At 33.8% G+C, this 20,775-nt stretch overlaps 1 protein-coding gene across 2 annotated transcripts in view; it reads right to left on the bottom strand.

Moving 5' to 3' along the window:
- The window catches only part of Zc2hc1a (zinc finger C2HC-type containing 1A), a 35,497-nt gene extending 16,032 nt beyond the window's left edge, over positions 1-19,465 (bottom strand). For both annotated transcript variants that reach the window (XM_042680707.1, XM_042680708.1), the window contains exons 1-5: positions 19,404-19,465; positions 11,821-11,897; positions 8,128-8,244; positions 4,650-4,791; positions 2,872-3,020 (exon numbers count right to left, since the gene is read on the bottom strand). In XM_042680707.1, the coding sequence (XP_042536641.1) occupies positions 2,872-3,020; positions 4,650-4,791; positions 8,128-8,244; positions 11,821-11,897; positions 19,404-19,419 (501 nt within the window). In that variant the 5' untranslated portion in view covers positions 19,420-19,465. The remainder of the gene's footprint in view (positions 1-2,871; positions 3,021-4,649; positions 4,792-8,127; positions 8,245-11,820; positions 11,898-19,403) is intronic.
- Between the last annotated feature and the right edge of the window lie 1,310 nt (positions 19,466-20,775).

The following is a 20,775-nucleotide window of genomic DNA, read 5'->3' as shown; positions in this document are numbered from 1 at the left end:
GGGAATAGCAATAATTTATAATAGTCATGGAAGTAAGTACTTAAGAAACTAAGAATGAAGGGAAAAAATGGCAGCAGGAACATACAAGATAACCTAATACTACAATTACCAGAGAGATACTACAAAATAATGATTATATTACTTTTAAAGAAAAGACAAATCTGACAATAACAGAGAACTAGTTACTATAACTATGTCCAAAAAGCTTATAAAAATAAACATGATAACAGTAAGTCAACAGAAAAGAGGATCTTAACAAAAAAAATGAAGACAAAATATAGGCATTTTTAGAAAACCAGACATAGAACACTGCCAGCATAGCTGTATTAACTCAAGAAACTTCTTCAGCCCAAAGGGCCATGGAAGAATTGCAAGAAAGAATCAAACTAGAATAATGAATACATCAGTACAAACTTAAAGTATATGTATACATCAATATATAGATGTGCTAATAAATTAACTTCCCCAATTCTTTAAAAATGATATGTAAAGCAATAATACAAAGACTACATGATAACAGACATCAATACGCTTGATGTGTATTCTGGTGTATGTAGAGTTACACATGTATTAGCACTAAGGACAATGAGAGGTAAATAGAAATAGCCATAAAATGAATAAATCAAAGATATATGTTATGCCTAGTATAACAAAAATGTTAAAAGAGAATAAAAAATATTTTTCATTAAAACAAGAGAAAGAAATAGTGCAAGAATAAAAAATTATACATATGGATTTGACAAGCTGAAAAATTGAGCATAGCAGACCTAAACAATTTATCAAAACTTACATTAAATGTAGCTGGGAGCCGGTGGCTCACACCTTTAATCCTACCTACTTAGAAACCTAAGATCTGATGATGGCATTTCAAAACCAACCTGGAAATGAATGCCTGAAATACTTATCTCCAATAAAACTACCAAAAAAGCTGGAAGTGGCACTGTGGCACAGGTAGAGCCTTGAACATAAAAAGCTTAGAGTACCCAGGTCTTGAGTTCAAGCCTTATTATGGCACACACATAAAAAAAGAAATACTCTAAATATAAGGGGCTAAACACTAAAGAGAATAGGTAATGGCAGTCAAATTATATTTAAGAAATAAAAATAAGACACAAGTACAAGCTGGACTCCAAATTATGCAAAAATGTATAAGGAATAGAGAATAGCCTAAGTTGAAATTGTTATATTCTTATAAAAGGAATGTGGCCACATACAGAAAAGGATAATGAGAAAAAAGTATTATATATAATGCAAATATAAATATTGCATTATTTTTAGACTTTCTATTTATGAAATTTAAATATAAATTTAAGCATCATATTTATATTTTATATTTATGAAATAGAAATTATAAAATTATAAAGTATGAATACATAATATGTATTATATATATGAAGAGAAACAGAAAAATCAAATTATTTGATGTAAAAGTGAAAAAACTAAATGTACAGAAAAGGCCACAATCACAGCTGAAGATTTAAACACCTAACTTTACAATAACTGATGGGTTAACAAGAAGAAAAGTTAGCTAGTACCAGACACCTTGACCTGAGTTTATAAATTTGGCACCAAATAACTGCAGAACACAAACTTTTTTCCAGATAGCATGTAAAATTCAAAAACAAACACCATATGATAAGCAATAAAAAACTTAAAAGGTAGAAATTTTGTCCAGTAGGTTCTCAGACAAGTGAATTATAAACAATGAAATACCTAGAACCCCCTCAACTCTTTAGAAGTAAATTATTCCCTATGAAATGAAAAGGATAACAAATCAGAAAATATTTTAAACAGAATAATTATAACATGAAGATTGTGATATATGTGTGTATATATATGTTTATACACATATATGTGTATGTATATACACATATATATATACATATATATACACACATATATATAATGGAATTTTATGCTTCCATCAGAAAGAATGACACTGCCCCATTTATTAGGAAATGGAAAGACTTGGGCAAAATATCATTTTAAGTGAAGTAAACCAGTCCCAAAGAAATTTAGATTCCATGGTCTCCCTCATTTGCAATAATTAGTATACATATATAATTTTATCAGATGAGCAGAAAAAGCTCAAAAGCTATGTTCATATGATCAAATTAGATGATGCTAAGTGAAATAAACCCCAAGATATGGACACAAGAGGTCTTTCCTGTTATTGTTTTAAATGTACTATGTGATTTTTGTTTTTGTTTTTGTTCCCTTTGTATGTTCTCCCCCCTATGGTATATCCCCTGTTGTCACTGTACTTGATTTTGGTACCCTGCAACTTGTATATACATTTGTCTAATCTGGGAAGAGAAAGTGGAATAACAAAATGCTGAAACAATGACACAGTATGACCTATTGCAACAATGATATCCACAAGAGAGTATATTGGAAATGAACTTTACAACTGCAGGCTGGGGAGGAAAGAGGGGGGAATGAGGAAAGTGTGGGAGGTGGGGAAGAAAAGGGATAGTGGGAGAACAAAGGAAGGAGGAACAATGCCCAACAAGTAATGTACTCACTGCCTTACTCATGTAACTGTAACCTGTATGTACATATCTTTACAATAAAATAAAATTTAAAAACATAAAGAAAAAAAAACAAAAAGAAAACATGAAGATTTCTACGATTTAGTTAAACTAACGCTAGTGCAACAAAGTTCCTGCTTATTCCAGTACATTTTAAGTGGATTAATTTAAGTAATTTTTCTCAATCAGTCATTAACTTTTTTAGCATTAATGTATCTACTTTAGCAGATGAGAAAAGTATAAAAGCTTGTAAATCAAGACACTATAAACATACAAATATATATATGACAGTGACATTTTCTCATTGATTTGTAGAAATGATTTAAGTTGAGTATTTCACCTGTGCCCGAGAAGCTGGTTTGCCTTTGGTATCAGTAGAATATTTGCCCTTATTACTAATACGTGCTGCCTGCTCTTTACAGAAATTTATGTGTCTATCAGCTGCATTTTCATTGAATCTCCTCTGGCAATATGGACACTGAATATAATCTAAAACAGACCCAAACAGGAATAAATTAATAACAGAACACCTGAAATAGATATAAAGTATCACTGGTTTCTAAGAAGAGTAACTTAAGATACCTAATATAAATAATAACATCTGATAATCAAAAATAGTCTAACATTTAGCTTGACTTATCTAAGGTTAGTATAGACTTTAAAGAAAAAGTCCAATTAAACAATCCTAGCTTTCTGCTAGTATTAAATCAATTCTGAGGAAAATAATTAAAAGACATATACTCAGTAAAAAGAATAAGAAGAAAATTATAATTTTGTTTTTACCTCTATAGTATGATATTTTTACTATAGGCACACATATTATAGTAAATAGTAATAACACATTAAAACACAATTTGAAATATGAGTACATCTATATATTTCATTTCAATTAGAGAAATAGATTAATGGACTTTTAACACTCTTATTTTCTCTCAGAGTTCCCAAAACTTGGTACTGATAAACAACTTCAATAACATAAGAAACTCAAGTTTAAAAGATGTTTGTAACTTGAAATATTTTCTAAATTTGTTTTAAAATTAAACTTTATATTTAACACAGAACCCAATTTTTTTAGCATTATAAAAGAACAACTACATGGGACAGTGGGAATAAGAAAACAAATTCAGCAATTGTTAAAAGAAAAATCTCCATTTATTTCAACAAGTTTACTTCTGGATAGGGAGAATGCACTTTAAATTTATATGAATAAGTTTTGAAGCTCAGAAGTTTGTTCTGCTTACTAATTGAGAAGTCTTAAAACAAAATAACAAAGTTGTTTTTGTCTTTAAAAGATTAAAAAATTTGTAAAGCCCTAATTATCCTGAAAAACTGTCACTCTCAAAAACTTATGAATACCTGAAAAATGTTAACTGTATGCATTACAACGTGTAATTCCTAATATTGCCAAAGCAAAGAACTATATGGAAAAAACCACAAGTGGAGTTTGAAAAAGATCTAAACTCAGCTGGATTATCCCAGAAACAACACTTAAAAAATTGAAATTAACTAATAATACTGCTGGCCAACTATATGTCTTGTGATCTATGTCAGGCGTTGCCTGAGTTTGGTAAAAAGTTTTATTGAAACATAATCATATCCATTCATTTACATATGACATATTGCAACAATGAAAATGTTGTCAGTTCCAACAGGGATTTTATGGAATGTCAACACTAAAATATTTACTATGCGGCCTTCTATTAGCTGGTAAGCTTTTCAATAAAATATTAAAAATGATCACATCAACATTTGTTAAACATCATTCTGGCACTGGGAAATAAACGAAAGTATAGAATGTTAATTCAATTTTAATGTTGTTAACTTGGTAGGTAACAATGTAACTATCAGAATTCAACTGAGTGACTATATTTCCTCAAATTTTAACATTCAATGGTAATTATAATTTTAAAATGATGTAATGATTTACATTTAAGTAAAAGGATTGTGACAAAGAGACAATACATTTCTATGTTCTTAATGATTTGAAGCCTGGACTATTACTAACATTTTACACCAAAGCACTTAAAGTGCATGTGTAATTAGGCTCATTATAATAGAATGAATTTTAAGATGCCTTAAATGTATAGGAATTCTATCATTTTCTGTCAAATAATATACCAGGATCATAAGAAGGTGGAGGAGGAGGAGGGAGTTTGCCACCCTCTTTAAGTGCCTGATCAAGGCCTTTAGCAGCTCTTATGGTGGCAATAAATTCTTCATGTTTTCTTCTCCAGTTAGATGGTTTCTTTGGTGGTTCTGGCTATAAATAAAGAAAAAAAAGTTTTAAAATATATTTTTAATAAACTGAATAGTAACTTGAGGTAGTGCTATATTGCTTCCACAGATTCTTTAACAAGAATCTGTAAATGACATCGCTAAATTAAATTTTTTAAAAATTTTGTGCAATTTTATTGTATGGAACTTTCAAACTATAATTCTAATTATGAATGATACTGCCTAATTGTCTTCTATAAGTGTTACATTGTGGCTACACTAAGAGGGTCCTTCTCACCTTTCCATATCACGTCACTAATAAAATTACCAAACTTTGTGCTTTTAACTGACAAAAAAATGGAAAATAATTATCCTTTCTCTGTGAACCTAACTAGCTGCTTTTTCTTATAATGAGTGTGACTTAACAAATAGCATTTCACATCACTATGAATCATTTTTTACTGCCCATTTTGTGAATTTGGTCTCTAAAATGACACAATTTTCAAATAACTTTTTGTTTTTGTCAGTCATGGCGCTTGAACTATGGGCCTAGGCGCTGTCCCTGAGCTCTTGAGCTCAAGGCAGGTGCTCTACCACTTGAGTCACAGGGTCACTTCCAGTTTTCTGGTGGTTTATTTGAGATCAGAGTCTCATAGACTTTTCTGCCCTGTCTGGGTTTTGAACCATGATTTCTCAGATCTCAGCCTCCTGAGTAGCTAGAATTACAGGCATGAGCCACAGGCTCCCGGCTTCAAATAACTTTTTTATAGTACAGTATTCCCTCTGTTCCTTCAACAACCTTACAGGTTCTTCTTCTTTGATACAATTACTTTAAAACTTCATTTACTTTCTTTTATGGTCTCTGAATTTATAGGTAGCTATCTGGGCCTAAATTTATATGATGAGAAAATAAAAATTTCCCATATTTCCTTCTTGAACTTTCATGGATTCACTTTCAAAACTTTAAATCTTCTATTATTTGTAATTACATTCTATATCTTGTAAGTATATCACATGTCATATGAACCCAACTAAGTTTTGCTTTTTAAAATGGGTAACCAAGTAAAGTCACAGCCATTTAACTCCATATCCTTTGCAGAAAATAGAAGAGAATATTTATATAACATGGTAATTCTATTTACATTAAATATGATGCTGGTTCATATACCACAAAATGTATTGTTTTATCATATTATTGAACTATTCAACTGTTCTTAGTGTGTCTCCAGTCTTTACATCGATCAACAAAGTCAAAACACGGTTCCTTTAAAATGCCAAGTCAAAACTAAAGAAAATGTGATAAAAATTTACCGAAGTATGAAAACACAATCAAGTGGTTACATAGAAAAATAAATAAAATAAGTTACTATAAGGAAACTTGTTGCTAATAAATATGATAAGCTCAAATTAGCAGTATCCTGCAAAACACAAACACCAATACACACACACACACACACACACACACACACACACACACACACACACACACACACACACACACACACACACACACACACACACACACACACACACACACACACACACACACACACACACACACACACACACACACCCCAAAACAAATATCAGAGAGAAAGTCTCATATTCACTTTAAAAAATTCACTTTAAAAACCTTCCCTCCCCCGCACAAAACTCTTTCAGAAAATGAAAACAAGGCATTCTCCAACTAGATTTATGGGAGCAACAAAATGTTATGAGAAGAAAAATGACAGACCTACAGTTCATGGCTATAAAAGCAAAATTCTTAAAAAGTTTCTTCTTTTATAGCTAAATCTATGATCACATTATTCATTTATTTCTTACCAAGTATTACTCACCTACTGGCAAGTATTGCTGCTCTTTTCTATTTTTTCTTCATAGTACATTTTTGTATCAATGTGACATAACAAGTTTTCTTATCATTCACTTCTGAATGACTTAGATTTTCCTGAGACAGTTACTTGCAAAAAATGTTTGGGGAGAGAGGCTCAGAGGTTATATGCATCTCTTCTTTGTTGGACTAGATCAGACTACTTTATGCAAATAAGGCCTTCCGGTGGGATATGTGCTTGCCTCTTCTACTTCTTTAGAAGATTAACCAGGTACTATGGCTAGCTCTACTTGCTCTCAGTTCCACAACCACTTTAACAAAGGATATGAAATTTTAGATTGGGCCTCTCATCATCAGGAAGGTTTCTATGAGTCTCTGCTACTTGGCCTGCTCAATTTTCTGTTCCTTCTTTTTCCATTTCCTCTTTTGGCTTCTGCTACTTCAGTCCTGTTTGTACATTTTATGGCAGTTCTGGGGTTTGACTTAGTGGCATGGTACTTGCTAGACAGAACCTCTATCACTTGAGCCAGGTGCCTACACTGTTTTGGTTTTATTTTTCCCAACAGGGTCTTGAGTTTTTGTCCCAGGGTGGCAAGTCCCAATCTCTGTCCTTGGAATACCTTGGATTATAAGCAATAGTCACCGGCAATGTTCAAATCATCTAAAACTGTTAAGGTTTAATGTGTCATAACTCACTTAAGGATTTTACTAAATAATTTTATTAGTAAGATTAAAGATTTGCTTAAAAACTTAGCTTTGACCATTTCACTAAATGACTCTTTAAAATTGTATCTTATGAAGTATTTAAATGATTTATTTATAAAAATAGACGGACAGGTTATCAAAGAAGTTCACTGCTTTACTTCTAATAGTAACAACAACAAAAAGAAAACAACTACAGTACAGTAACCAAACAATTGATTAAACTCTTCTCCAGAAAACATCAATGTCTTTTTTTTTTTTTTTTTTGGTCCGGTCATGGGGCCTGAACTCTGGGCCTGGGCGCTGGCCCTCAGCTCTTCAGCTCAAGGCTAGTGCTCTACCACTTGAGCCACAGCGCCACTTCCGGCTTTTTTCTTTTTGCTTAGGTGGTGCTGAGGAATTGAACCCAGGGCCTCATGCATGCAAGGCAAGCGCTCTACCACTGAGCCAACTTCCCAGCCCAACATCAATGTCTTTTATGCTAAGTTTTCCTTTTCGTATATTTAAGATTTTATATTATTGGTTAAAGACAGTAATAGAGCAAAAATTAAAGCCAAATAATAATTTAACATACTTGTTTGAATTAGTTCCAGTCTACAGCTAAGCAACTGACTCTCCAATGGTAAACAAACTTCTAAGTAATTGATGGAATTTGAGCCACAACTTTAGTCTTATCTTTGCAATTTAAACTTAAAATAAAAATAGAATTTCTAAGTTTCTGAAAGTTTAAAAACTGAAAAAATAAAAGAACTTTGCTCATTATTTAATCTTAGCACAAGGAATAATTATCTATTTTTTAAAATATTTACAACAGCAAGGTTCATACTGCTTAAAAAGTGAGATAGTTACCCTAGGTTTAAGAGGTTTTACTGTTGGAATATCAGTTCCTTCAGCTCTCTGTCTGCTTGAATCAAAGGTCTTCCGTTTTTTAGTGGCTGTTTTCTGGCAAATAGGTCCATGTTTTTTCTGTTAAACGGAGAAATGAAACATATAATTTTATTTTCTCCACAAGGCAAGACTATAAAACTATTTGATACTAGTTTAAAAAAATCTGTCTAATTAAAAAAATCTGAGCCCGAAATAAATAAAAGGTTGCTTTTTCCTTGGTAAAATAAATTGCCTACAATAAATTATAGGGAAATAATCTTTCAAAATGTTATTATGGGTTAAGTATCTATCATTTCCACATGCTAACAGTAAGAAAAATAATGTAAGCAAGTGAAAACTTCTGGAGTGAAAAAAAGTCTTCACTGAATACTATTCAGCAATACTAGAAAAAGGATGCAAATGGAGAAGAATGCATTGGTCATGGGACTACCAAAGATAATATAATAGGACTACTTTTGATTACTAAAAGCAAGGCAAGAGTAATAGATTAAAAGAATACAAAATAATAGGATAAAGTGGCCAGATTTGTGTCCTTCCTCCACATTATCCTTTTCCTCCAAGAATTCAAACTTTCTACTTTCCTTCACCTAGAATTTTCTCACTCAGTCTTCTACTCTTGTAGGTTTTTCTTTTTTTTAAGTGTTTGTGCATTTAATCATTTATTCATTCAAGGAACAATATAAAGTTCTCTTGTTTGTTCAATTAATTAATCAGATAAAACAATTCTCCATTATATGAAACATATTGACTAATGACTGTGAATTAAATGCATCATTTTTCTTTTGCATGCATCTGGAAGTTTTTCTGAATAAAAGAAATCTCACACCTGATTAACTTAATGTCATAAAATCTCATACACTACACTAAATTACTGACTTACATACTTCCCAGTTTCACTTTAAAACACAGCAGTATAACTATAGCTATTTGAGTAAAACCTCAAATAATAAAAAATGAAGTTAGTGGATCACCATTTAGTATTATCATATATGCCATGTTTATGAGTTTAGTAATATGTCAAGAATAGGTAGCTTTTATTTCCAAACCATTGTAAAAGGTGTAATATTTACATTAACATTACTTAGATATTAAACAATAAAAGTTTATTTGTAAAAACTAAACTGAAAGCTTTGAAAAATGATTAAAAAATACAACTCAAACATGTATTGGGCTACTTTGGAAAGCAGTATGGAGGTTCCTCAAAAGATTACACATAGAGCTCCTCTATGACCCAGTAATCCCACTTTTGGGCATTTACCCAAACAACCACAAACAAGAGTATAATAAAGTTACCAGCACAACTATGCTTATGGTAGCATTATTTACTATACTAAGATATGTAACCAACCCAGATGCCCCCCAGTAGATGAATGGATCAAGAAAATGTGGTGTATATAATACATATGTATAAAATGGATTTTTTTTTTTTGGTGGTCGTGGGGCTTGAACTCTGGGCCTGGGCACTGTCCCTCAGCTCTTTAGCTCAAGGCTAGCACTCTACCACTTGAGCCACAGCGCCACTTCCAGATTTTTCTGCTTATGTGGTGCTGAGGAATTGAACCCAAGGCCTTATGCATTCAAGGCAAGCACTCTACCACTAAGCCACCTTCCCAGACCCTACAATGGAATTTTTTGCCTCCATCAGAAAGAATGACATCACCTCATTTGTTAGGAAATGGAAAGAATTGGAAAAAATTATATTAAGTAAGCCAGGCCCAAAGAAACATAGGCCCCATGGTTTTCCTTATGTACAATAACTAGTATATGTCTGGGATAAGCAGAAAAGGTCAAAAGCTATGTACATTTGACCATATAAGATGATGATGGTATGTGAAATAAACCCCAATACAGGGACACAAGAGGTTTTATCTTTGTCGCTGTTCTTCTTAATGTACTTATACTGTACACTATGTGATTTTTTAAAATTTCTTTTGTGTATGTTTCCCCAGTGGTTTAACTCATTTTCACTATATTTGATTCCGGTGCCCTGTATCTATATATACTTCACTTTTCTAATTTGGGGAGGGGAGGGAAAAAACCAAATGCTTAAATAGTGATACAGGTTGACCCATTATAACAATGTAACTACATTGAAAACGAATTTTACAACTTGAGGAGGGGTGGGGATAGATAGGGAGGTGGGGAAGGAAAGGATGCTAGGGGAAAAACAAAGGAGGAGGCAACAATGCTCAATAGGTAATGTACTCATTACCTTACTCATGTAACTGTAACCCCTCTGTACAGTATTTTTACAATAAAGTATTAAAAAAAAACATGTTGGAAAGATGTTTCTAAAGTATTACAAAAAGGCTAGCAGAGGTAACTGTTGTTAAGAACCTTTTTGATCACTAATTCCTCTCTTTTATCATTCTTTGTTAAGAAGGGGAAGGTTGAACTCATGACCTGGGCACTGTCCCTGAGCTATTTTGCTCAAGGCTAGTACATTACCACTTGAGCCACAGTTCCACTCTGAATTTTTAATAGTTAAGGTTGGCTTCAAACCATAATCCTCAGATCAAAGTTTCTTGAGTAATTGGGATCACACGGTGAGCTTCTGGTCTCAGAACTTTCATTTTTTAATTTAATTTTTTTTATTTTCTGGAAATAGTTGTAGTACGAGTTTTACTTTAACAAAACTTAGTTAAAAATAATTTAGAATATAAGTGGAGCCAGAACACTAATGAGCAGATCCATATTGCTTAGGGCTGGGAAGGTGGCTCAGTGGTAGAGCGCTTGCCTTGTAAATGCCTGAGGCCCTGGGTTCCATTACTCAGCACCACATAAGCAAAAAAAGAAAAAAGCCGGAAGTAGTGCTGTGGCTCAAGTGGTAGAGCGCTAGCATTGAGCTGAAGAGCTGAGGGACAGCGCCCAGGGCCAGAGTTCAGGCCCCATGACTGGACCAAAAAAAACAACAACAACATTGCTTATTAACAATACTAATAAATCATCTCAATAAATGTATGAATTTTGAATAATTTATGTTTAAATTTTAAAAATATGCTAATGCACCTATAAATATATACTATGTTCCTTAACAGCTAGGATTGCAGGCATAAGCCACTGATGCTTGGCACAAAAGCATAATTTTTATTATTCATTATTTGAATGGCTACTTTTAATTAAGATCAATTAAAGTCTTTTATTTGTAGGTAAGTAGTTACAAATATCTAAAAGTAACATATTTTTTAATAGAAAGAAACATTTTTCTTTAGATTTTTTTTTACACTTGAAAATAGCATAATGAACTCCCATTTACTTATCATCCTACCCAACAATTAAAAGCATTTTAATCATTGTTCTCTACTTTTTTCCCTCTGAATGACTTGAAAGCACATCCTAGGTATCATCTCATTTTGTATCTGTAAGTCTATTGTTATGTGTACTTAAGAGGTGTTTTGTTTGTTTTTATCAGAGTGTGTTTGTTTCTGGTAATATTTTCCCTTTTACTACAAAGAATTTAATACTTAAATGGAGGAGTTCAGAAGAACATTGTGGAAAAATGATGCAGATAAAACTGAGACTCTTGAACAAGAATATTATGCAGTAACCGTTCAAACATTATTCCATATTAAGTTCTTCCCATAAGAGCTGTTCTAGAGTATTAATTATCACATTAAACCCAGAAGGGAAAAGGCACAGAATCAGTCTACTAACTAATGCCACTGGAAAAAATGTTCTTCCACAAATCTTGCAAGGCAGTAATTCTCCAACTTGGACAACACTTCCATTATCTGAAACAGAAAACAATAAATAATTTCTATAGATCAAATTGTAAACTCAATCTTTTTACATTTTTTGTTAGCTTCATAGATAAGTTGTCAGTTCTTACAAAAAGCACTTTGTTTCATATTAACATAAGCAAAATTATTAAAATTACTGAATGCTTCAAGTTAGCTGTGATCAACATGCCATAATATGTAAACTGATATAGTTGGAAATATCTAGGTTTCTTGTAATGATGTAACCAAATAACGTAATCATGTCTCTTATCTTATAACCTATCTCTGTTGTAAATCACTATACTTTAGAACACACATATATCCTAATAGCTCTAAAGAATTATCGTTGGTTAAGTGACCTCCTGTGATGACATAGAGAATCTAGAAAAAAAAAATCTTGCACTGTTTGTTACCAGATAATAGAAAGCATAAGACTCTCAAAAGCACCTAGTCATATTAACTACATACATCCATGTTTACTCTGTTACGTATATATGGTATTAAGATTCAGTGAACCAGGAAATTGAGGTATTCAACTAAACTTAATATATTCATCTGATATGTCTGGATATAACAAATACTACAAATGCAATAGAAACCTACACTTCTCAGGACTGAACTGAATTAATCTATCATTTTATTTACTAGGTAAATATCAAATCTAAATTTATTTTCATATTTTAATTTCCAAAAGTAATTTGTTAACTTGTAATATTTTCCCATACTTTGATTAATTTACTGTGGTTCAAATTCTTTTACTATATGAAAGACAAATAGAAAAACATTTTCTTTTAGAAGTAACATTAACTCATGGAAAATGGATTTTTTTGGATTCCATAATGTACATTATATAGCATCTGCTGAGCTTGCAGAAAACTAATCAAGTGAACCAAAATAGACATTAGAGAATATATTCAAATATCGTAACAGAAGAACTTTTTTCCCCCCTTACTGTTCTAGTACTCCAGTGCCCTATTTACTAGCAAATAGTGGCTATTTGTCATCTCAAACGGGAGGCAATGTCTGTACAGTGGCACTTTAACAGTGGACATTACAATGGCAAAGCTAAGACTTGCCTGATTTGTCCTTCTCTAATATCAGGAGATAGGTTACTTAAGGAGAGAAGTCTCATTTATAAGGATCACATAACTTCACCAACAATTCAGAAAGGTGAAGTACTTGCCATGTGGAATCCATTAAATTCACTAAGAATGCTTTTAAAAAGATGGTCCAAGTGAAACCACATGCTGAATAAGCCATTAGACTTGCTTACAGTTTTTGTGTAATACTTTAAATACTAAGCAGTGATTTAAAACTCTGTCAAACATAATGTTTAAAAGTATTGCATGCTTTACTTGCTTTAAAGTACATTTCAGTATCTACTTATAAAAACTAACTACTGAGGCTACCGCTATTGAGGAATAAGCCAGTGGTAGAGCACATGGGGCATATATGAAGAACTGTATCAATCTAGAGTACTAAAAATAAATGTTGAGAAAAGCCAGTTTGATACATTAAAATAATCCAATTGCCTACTGAGCACCTAGTAATTGCTAAGCACATACCATGTAATAATGGTGGCACAAAGACAAAACAATACAATCATACAATCATTGCTCCCAGAATGCCACCATAATGTATTTGATTTAAATACTCAATCTAAGATTCAAATCATCTCCCATTTTATAAAAAAACAAAAACAAAAACCATACAACTTAAGAGCAGCAGAATATTAGCAAGTGATAAAATCCAATTATAGGAATCGAAATTCACACAAGCCATGTAATTGACTTAAATCTCTTTAAATTCATTGTCACAAAAAGAATAAGTAAATGAAAAGTAAGATATTAGTCACTCCTGCAATCACAGAACTCTGGAGGGTGAGGGAGAAAGATCATGAGTTCAGTTTACCCTGGAATACACAGCTTAAAGAAAACATAATCATCTTAATAAAAAGATAAAAATATTTTTGAAAAGTCTTTACTGAAGACTTGAGTTTTAGATAACAAAAAAAAAAAATCAAACTTTTCTAAAATTTGGATTCCTCTTCTATAAAATAAAGAAGTTTGCTAAATTACTTTTAAAAAATCTATTATATGAGTTAATATTTGTTCAATCTACCTGACAAACCTCTCCTAAGGGGCCCAAACTAGCAAATATTGATGCATATAAAAAAATAACCAAGAGTTCTTATTCAAAGAAGGTAAGATTGTAGCAGCGAGCAAAAGGAACAATAATATAATGGAAAACATTCAATCAATAAAATATTTTACCATTCCAGAACTGTGGAGAAGCCAATCTGTCCTTAGCAAATTTATCTAGTAAGGCCTTGATTCTGTTGTAAGTAGATAATAATGATTTCAGAACATGAATAAGGCTTACAATTTTATTCTTGTGTAATACTATTATACAATATAGGTAATGTGAAAGAATTTGCTATTATATATAGATGAAACATAACATTTAAAAGATATGTATATTTAATAAAAAAGGAGAGAATCTTCTCCAAAAAAAAGACATCTTAAAATCCAAGAATAATTCTTCCCAACGCGAGCATGTCTATTTGATTACTGATAGTTAGCCTTACCTTGCACCACACTTGATCTGAATCTAACCTTTACATAACTCAACAAAATTCTCTTTTGAAGTACATATCACCCACAATACTATTTTCTTCCCAAGACCTTTTACAAAATCTTGTTGTTATCAATCTTGAAAATATCAAGGATATTTTTCTTTTCAGCTAACTTAACAAGATTTCATTGGATAAGTTACATATTACAACACCTAGCCTTCACTCTCTTTTTACTTGCACTCTAGTTCAAAACAATAGCCTCAGCCAAAACAGCTTTAGAAAGTCCCCCTCTGGACTCTTAAAGGTTTGCACTTGTAAATCCTTGCACTCAATAGGCTAAAATCTAGAAGATATAGGTTCAAGGCTAGGCTAGGGAATAAAGTAACCATCAAAAAGCAGACTGGAGGCTTAAGCAGTAGAGAGCCAACCTATCAAGCACCAGGTTCTAAGTTAATAACTTTAATCCTGCAAAAAAAGAAAAATTCAGTTCTCTCTCTCTCACTCATGCTTTTGATTTATGTAGTTTAATTTACTGATGGTCAACTGTAGTTAAAAATACAAGTACTTGTCTTGACTTTCAAAAAAGACTCCATTCTCGTAACTCTTATTACAATGATCACAACTGCTATATTTTATTATTGTTGTCAATCTCTTATTGTGCATATAAGTGAAACTTCCTTATAAGTATATATATGTACACATATATGTATATATATGTGTACACATATATATGTCAAGTACTGATAAACACAATGGATAAACAAAAGAATAGGGTAAAAGAGAACATCATAACAACATCTTTGGGAAGTAGATCAGGGAAATGTGCTAAAATAGAGATAAACAATTTTGTGAAATAGAGATGACTGCTCATTACCATAATTGCCAAATTTGAAGCCTTCTCTTAGATTATTTTATAGGACCTTTCCATAACATGAGAAACCATTGATAACTTCCTTCAACTTTTAAAATCCTTCATCTTCTGACTTCTACTGTATTTATTTTATACACAAGTTGTCTAGGTTTCACAAATGAAGCAGGATTTGAGAAGATGAGTGCTTAGGCTACCTATGTTTAAATATGAGATACTATCAGCTTTTTACCTCCTACTCCATGAAAATTATTTTGCTCCCACATTCCTCTTTGACAAAATTTTAAACTTCTTTAAAGGTGCTCCTTATTCCAATTTCCTGTTCTATTAAACCCTAAAACATTAGATTCTCCTAAGTAACTTTTCTTTTATGCTAAACAGTTTGCTTTAGTGATTACACTCATTTGTTGTCATATATGTTTGATAACTACTAAAATGTCTATGTCTACAGTTCCATGAGACTTTTTTTCTGAGACTTTTCCACCAGATACTTCAAGTATTGTATAAACACACTTCTAAAGCCAAACTCATTACTCGATCACTCAAACTTTTCTTCCTCTTAAAAGAGAAGTAACTTCTAAATCTATCCTTCCTTTCAATTTCCCCATCTTTGCCTTAGTTCCAATGCCTATTTTATATACATATATATAGATATACAAACATACATACATACATATATACATATATATACATACATACATATATGTTCCAATTTCTAGTTCCAATTTCTCCCTTTTCAGATTATTTAGGGCTCTGTATAGACCATATGCTCTGTTTATCCTGGACTGTTTCAAGTACTTATGCCTCCTATGGGTTCACCCAATAAACCTAATAAACATGGGGTTTAATACATTAGACAGTCAGCTAAATTCTCAGTGTATGTTATCTAATTTAAGACATTATAGTATTCAATAACTGCCCAAATCATATAGCTAAAATGAAACAAAGCACAAATTAAAATACAAGCCTTTCCAATGCATTGACTATAAAAAATATCTCCCATCGAATCAGTATCATCCCCCCCCAAACAACAATGCTAGAAAAATTATTTAATGAACTAGTATACAGTTATACTATGGGAAAACACAGTAGAAACATTAATGAGATATATTGCCTGCCTTTAAGGCAGGCAATGCTACACTGGAAAATAGCAATTCCACTCCTAATCAAGTTTCAGAAGACAATATTAAGATCTAGTAATTTTAGAAGCCCAAAAGAGAAACAGGCAGCTGATATCTACCATTGTTGTAACTACTTTTTAGGATATTATGAAGGCAATGAAGTACTATATATATATGGATATATATATATATGGATATATATATCCATATATATATATAAGAGAAATCTTAAAAAATGTTTATCACCTCTTAATTCTATAATACCTCTCTAAAAGCTTATAATTCAGGTCTAAAACTACTTCTGTTGTCTTTGGATACATCTGTATGACATTTGGGTGAAAAGGAAAATCTTTAAATATTCAAACCATACTTTTATCAATTACACAATTTTAAGCAAAGACTTACATTTGGCTTCAAATTAAATTGTTCAGTATAAATGCTTATACCTTTGAAAATTCAGGAATTATAAGTCCCATAAGATCAAAAATAATTTGTATGATTAACATACAAATAATAACCTCATAAAGAAGAGAATAAGATTATCATCAGTAGAGCTTTTCAAGAATCTATAGTTTGTCTTCACAGAAGCTTGTAAAGCCAGAACTTGGTAACTGGTTTCAAACAGAAATGCAAGTCTAATTACACAGAGCACAATATTTACTCAACTACTATTACACATTGAGCAAACTTCAAAATTTCATACTAGATACTGAAACGTAAGGTAACCCCACACCTTCAAAATATTAGATGGAGACTTCCAACACAGAAAAGAAACTATCACTGTATGAATGTTTATTATCTGAAGACACAGATGAATAAATTAATGAATAGCAACTTCAAGATTCAAAGTTTTCTGATGGAGGCATAGAATTCTAAGATTATTTCTTTGATGCTTTGTATGTCCCTCCCCCATGGTATAACCCCTGCTTTCACTGTATTTGATGTTGTTATAATTTGTGGAGGGGAAGGGGAAAAAAATCGTTTAAATAGGGATACAGGTGGACCCATTGCAACAATGAGACGTACAAGACGTTATGTTGAAAACAAACTTTACAACTTTGGGGGTGGGGGGAGAGGGTTGGGTGGAGGAAAGACGGGATGGGAAGGGAAAACAAAGGAGGAGGCTACAATGCTTGATAAGAAATGTACTCATTATCTTGCCCATGTAATTGTAACCCCTATGTACAGTATTTTCACAATAAAAAAAAAAAAGATTCAAAGTTTTGATCTTTGCCAAATGTGATGAAATAATTTATTTTTAAAAATGAGTAAGGGGAACAGGAAGGGCCTGGAGGAAGAAAATCTCTATTCTTCATTCAACATAAAATTCTCAAAAACTTTTATTAGTTTGTACCATTTGCAATTACCAATATTCGAATGTTTACTGTTTTCCAGAAAGAGAACCATTTCATGTATTTCAACCTAATTCATTGCAACAAAACACACCATTAATGATAATATTGTTTTATTTAAAAATAGATGAAAAATCCGGTATTGTTTATCATGATACATCAGTGGAACCCGTAATGCCCACAGCCTTATCACATAGAATTCATGCATACTCCACCCTTGTAATTGAGTATAATAGGGTTCCATTACTAAATGCATTCTTAAGTACAGCTTCACTAGTTATGTCAACACAACTTAAAATGAAAAGACTACTGAAATGGCTAAAGCTTTGACTTTTTTATTCTTTGTTGCATCCTCAAGATAGAAAAGTGTTTAGGATATGTAAGGGAAAACCTAGATGAAGACACCTGCTTTCACCATAAACGTTAAATAGTAAAATCTTCAGACTGGTACTCTTAAATTAAATATGATCTTCACAGGAAATAGCACACTGAAGTTGACAAATTATCAGAATTATCAGTCATTTTCAAGGTGCTTAACATGAAGGCTTTCACTCAAAGCAAATATATGAAATAAACTCATTATTGCCACTTGCTTTCTGGTGAGTGTAGAACACTGGAAAAGTCACCAAATATCACTTTTCACTTCGAAACAAAACCTGAAATATTTTACTCTGCATCATTTAACAATACACAGCGCTCAATGGCTCGTTCTTTATTCCATCGACCTGAATATAAGTAAAGGAGAAAAAAAAAGGAGTTACATCCTAACAAGATCTTTCAATTCTGAAGACTTGTTCTTCATCCGAAGGATAAAACACAATTTAAATCTTTAAACTGCTTTTGCTTATGCTATTTTTATTTCCCCTTCATTCCTTTGTTTTTAAACTAATGTAGTCCCTGCACAGAATGTGTTAAGAGAATGGAGGAAAAGTGAAGGATTTGGGAACAAAGCAAAATCTGGAGTCATAGTTACAACACAAGGATAAGCCCAAAGCTGAAGGACCAAGGCTAGCTCTCTCTCACAATTCATCGTGAATAAACCATCTAATCCATCTGGAAACCTATTGTCTCGGTCGGACAGCTTGCCAGTGACAGACACTTCCTTAGGAGATGCTCTGGCATCTCTCCCATGGAGGATGCTGCAGAAATGTGAAAACAGCTATGCAGAGGCAACTGGCCAAGGCAAAGTGGCTTATGGTAGGAGATACACCCTGAAGGACCAGCAAAGACAGGCAGTGGAGAGGCCGTGGGCAGCAACCTAGACTCCAGTTTTTAAGGAGAAGAAGGAAAACAAAACAAACAAAAAACCTGGCCAAGAGACCGATTAACTACGGGACCGCGGGAGTTAGGCAGGATCAGAAAACAGAAGGAAAGGTCGTGTGGGCTGGCGCGGGCGCCGGCTGGGTAGAGAGCCCAGCCCGAGCCGGGCTGAGGCGGGGCTCCGGGAGTCACCCCTCCTCGGCGTGGGGAGCTGTCCGGCTGCAGCCCACCCAGGCCTAGGAGGGGTCCGCCGCTCTGGACCCCCCTCCGCCTCTCCGGAATATCGGTATCCGGGACCCCCGAATGCTCTGGGCCCTAAGCCTGCATCCTTCATTTCCTTACCTTCCGGTCCCTCCATTGCGCCCCCGCCTCCGAATCCGCGAGTCCGCTCCTCCAGCGCCCGCCGCCGCCGCTGCTGCTGCCGCCGCCGCCGCCGCCCAGCTCTGGCTGTAGCAACCCGGCCGCGCCTCCCACCCGCTAACATCGTGGCTTCCTATTGGCCCGAGCAGAAGAAGGCGGGGTTGTGGAAGGGCGGGGCTTATGAGGCGCGGCCGAGCCTCTGGTGGTGTAAACCCGGCTCCCTCAGGTTCGCGGCTGTTCCGGTTACCCTGCCGGGAGTCCCAAGCCTCTCTGACTGCATTCTGCTACCCAGCAGCGCCTTGGTTCGCCTCCAGCCAGGTCATTCTCCTATTTGTAGACTATTCCAGCACCTCAGGAACTCCTCTTTAACGAGTGAACGCAAGTACGTCTATTCCCTTGGGGCGACGTGGAGCAAGCCCACGTCCTCCCCGCGCGCTTGCCCCACTGCGGTCACCGACTTTAGCACGGTGTGTCCCTCACTGTGTCTTCACACGCAGCCCCGAGCTGAACTGCAGCTGTTTTCCTAGGGGGAAATCTTTTTTTGTTGTTGTTTTATTTCTATCTGGGATTGTGAAACTGAGATTGCTCTAAACCCTAGGAAACAACTTGCTCAGCATAAAACCCCGGGCCCAAATCAGAAGTGAAACAAGGTCCTCTCACCATCTTCTAATCTTGGCCTACCCTGGACGTGATCATCCTCCCACCAAAACAGCCTGCTGGCCTGCTATCTAAGGAAGTCCTAGCACACCTGTGCTTGATGAGGGAGACCTAAACACCAGAGGAGGCTCGTGTCAGTCAGAGTGAAAACGTTTTCAAACACCTCAAGCCATTTTCATCATTTTAGCAAGCTAACACATTTCATCCAAACTAAGTTTCTTGGAAAAGTTGAATTATCCATGGCAAACAGTACTGTTCTTTGACGCAAGAGTCAAAATTTAATTAAAATTATAAATTACTTAAAATCATTTTAATCACAAAAAGCTACTTTTAGTGAAAGTACTGCTTAAACAAGTAAGCACACTTGAGGGGGTCTTATCTTTCTTTGGAAAGTTGCTATAAGTGCCTGTTTTCTGGTTGTGATATAGTCCATCTTTTGTATGGGGTGAAGTAAAGAAAACTTCATCCATATCTGAATAATTGCCTCTTTCTATCCTTTCCCTGGTTTTACTGTGGCTTTTCTGCTCTGCTGAGTTCTTGAGCCTCACTGGCTAGCTGATAGTTGTATAGATGACATCACTAATCTGGGCTGAATATATAGAATTTCCTTTTACCTCTTTAGAGCTAAGACAGTCAACATATACATATATATATATGTATATGTATATATAGTTAGTTAGAAAAAACTCTTGACATT

The sequence above is a fragment of the Dipodomys spectabilis genome, unplaced genomic scaffold (assembly GCF_019054845.1).
Source record: "Dipodomys spectabilis isolate Male_0828 unplaced genomic scaffold, ASM1905484v1 ptg000063l, whole genome shotgun sequence".
NCBI classification, from domain to species: Eukaryota; Metazoa; Chordata; class Mammalia; order Rodentia; family Heteromyidae; genus Dipodomys; species Dipodomys spectabilis.
Note: the sequence above shows the minus strand (reverse complement) of the source record. Positions and strands in the feature narration are given on the sequence as shown.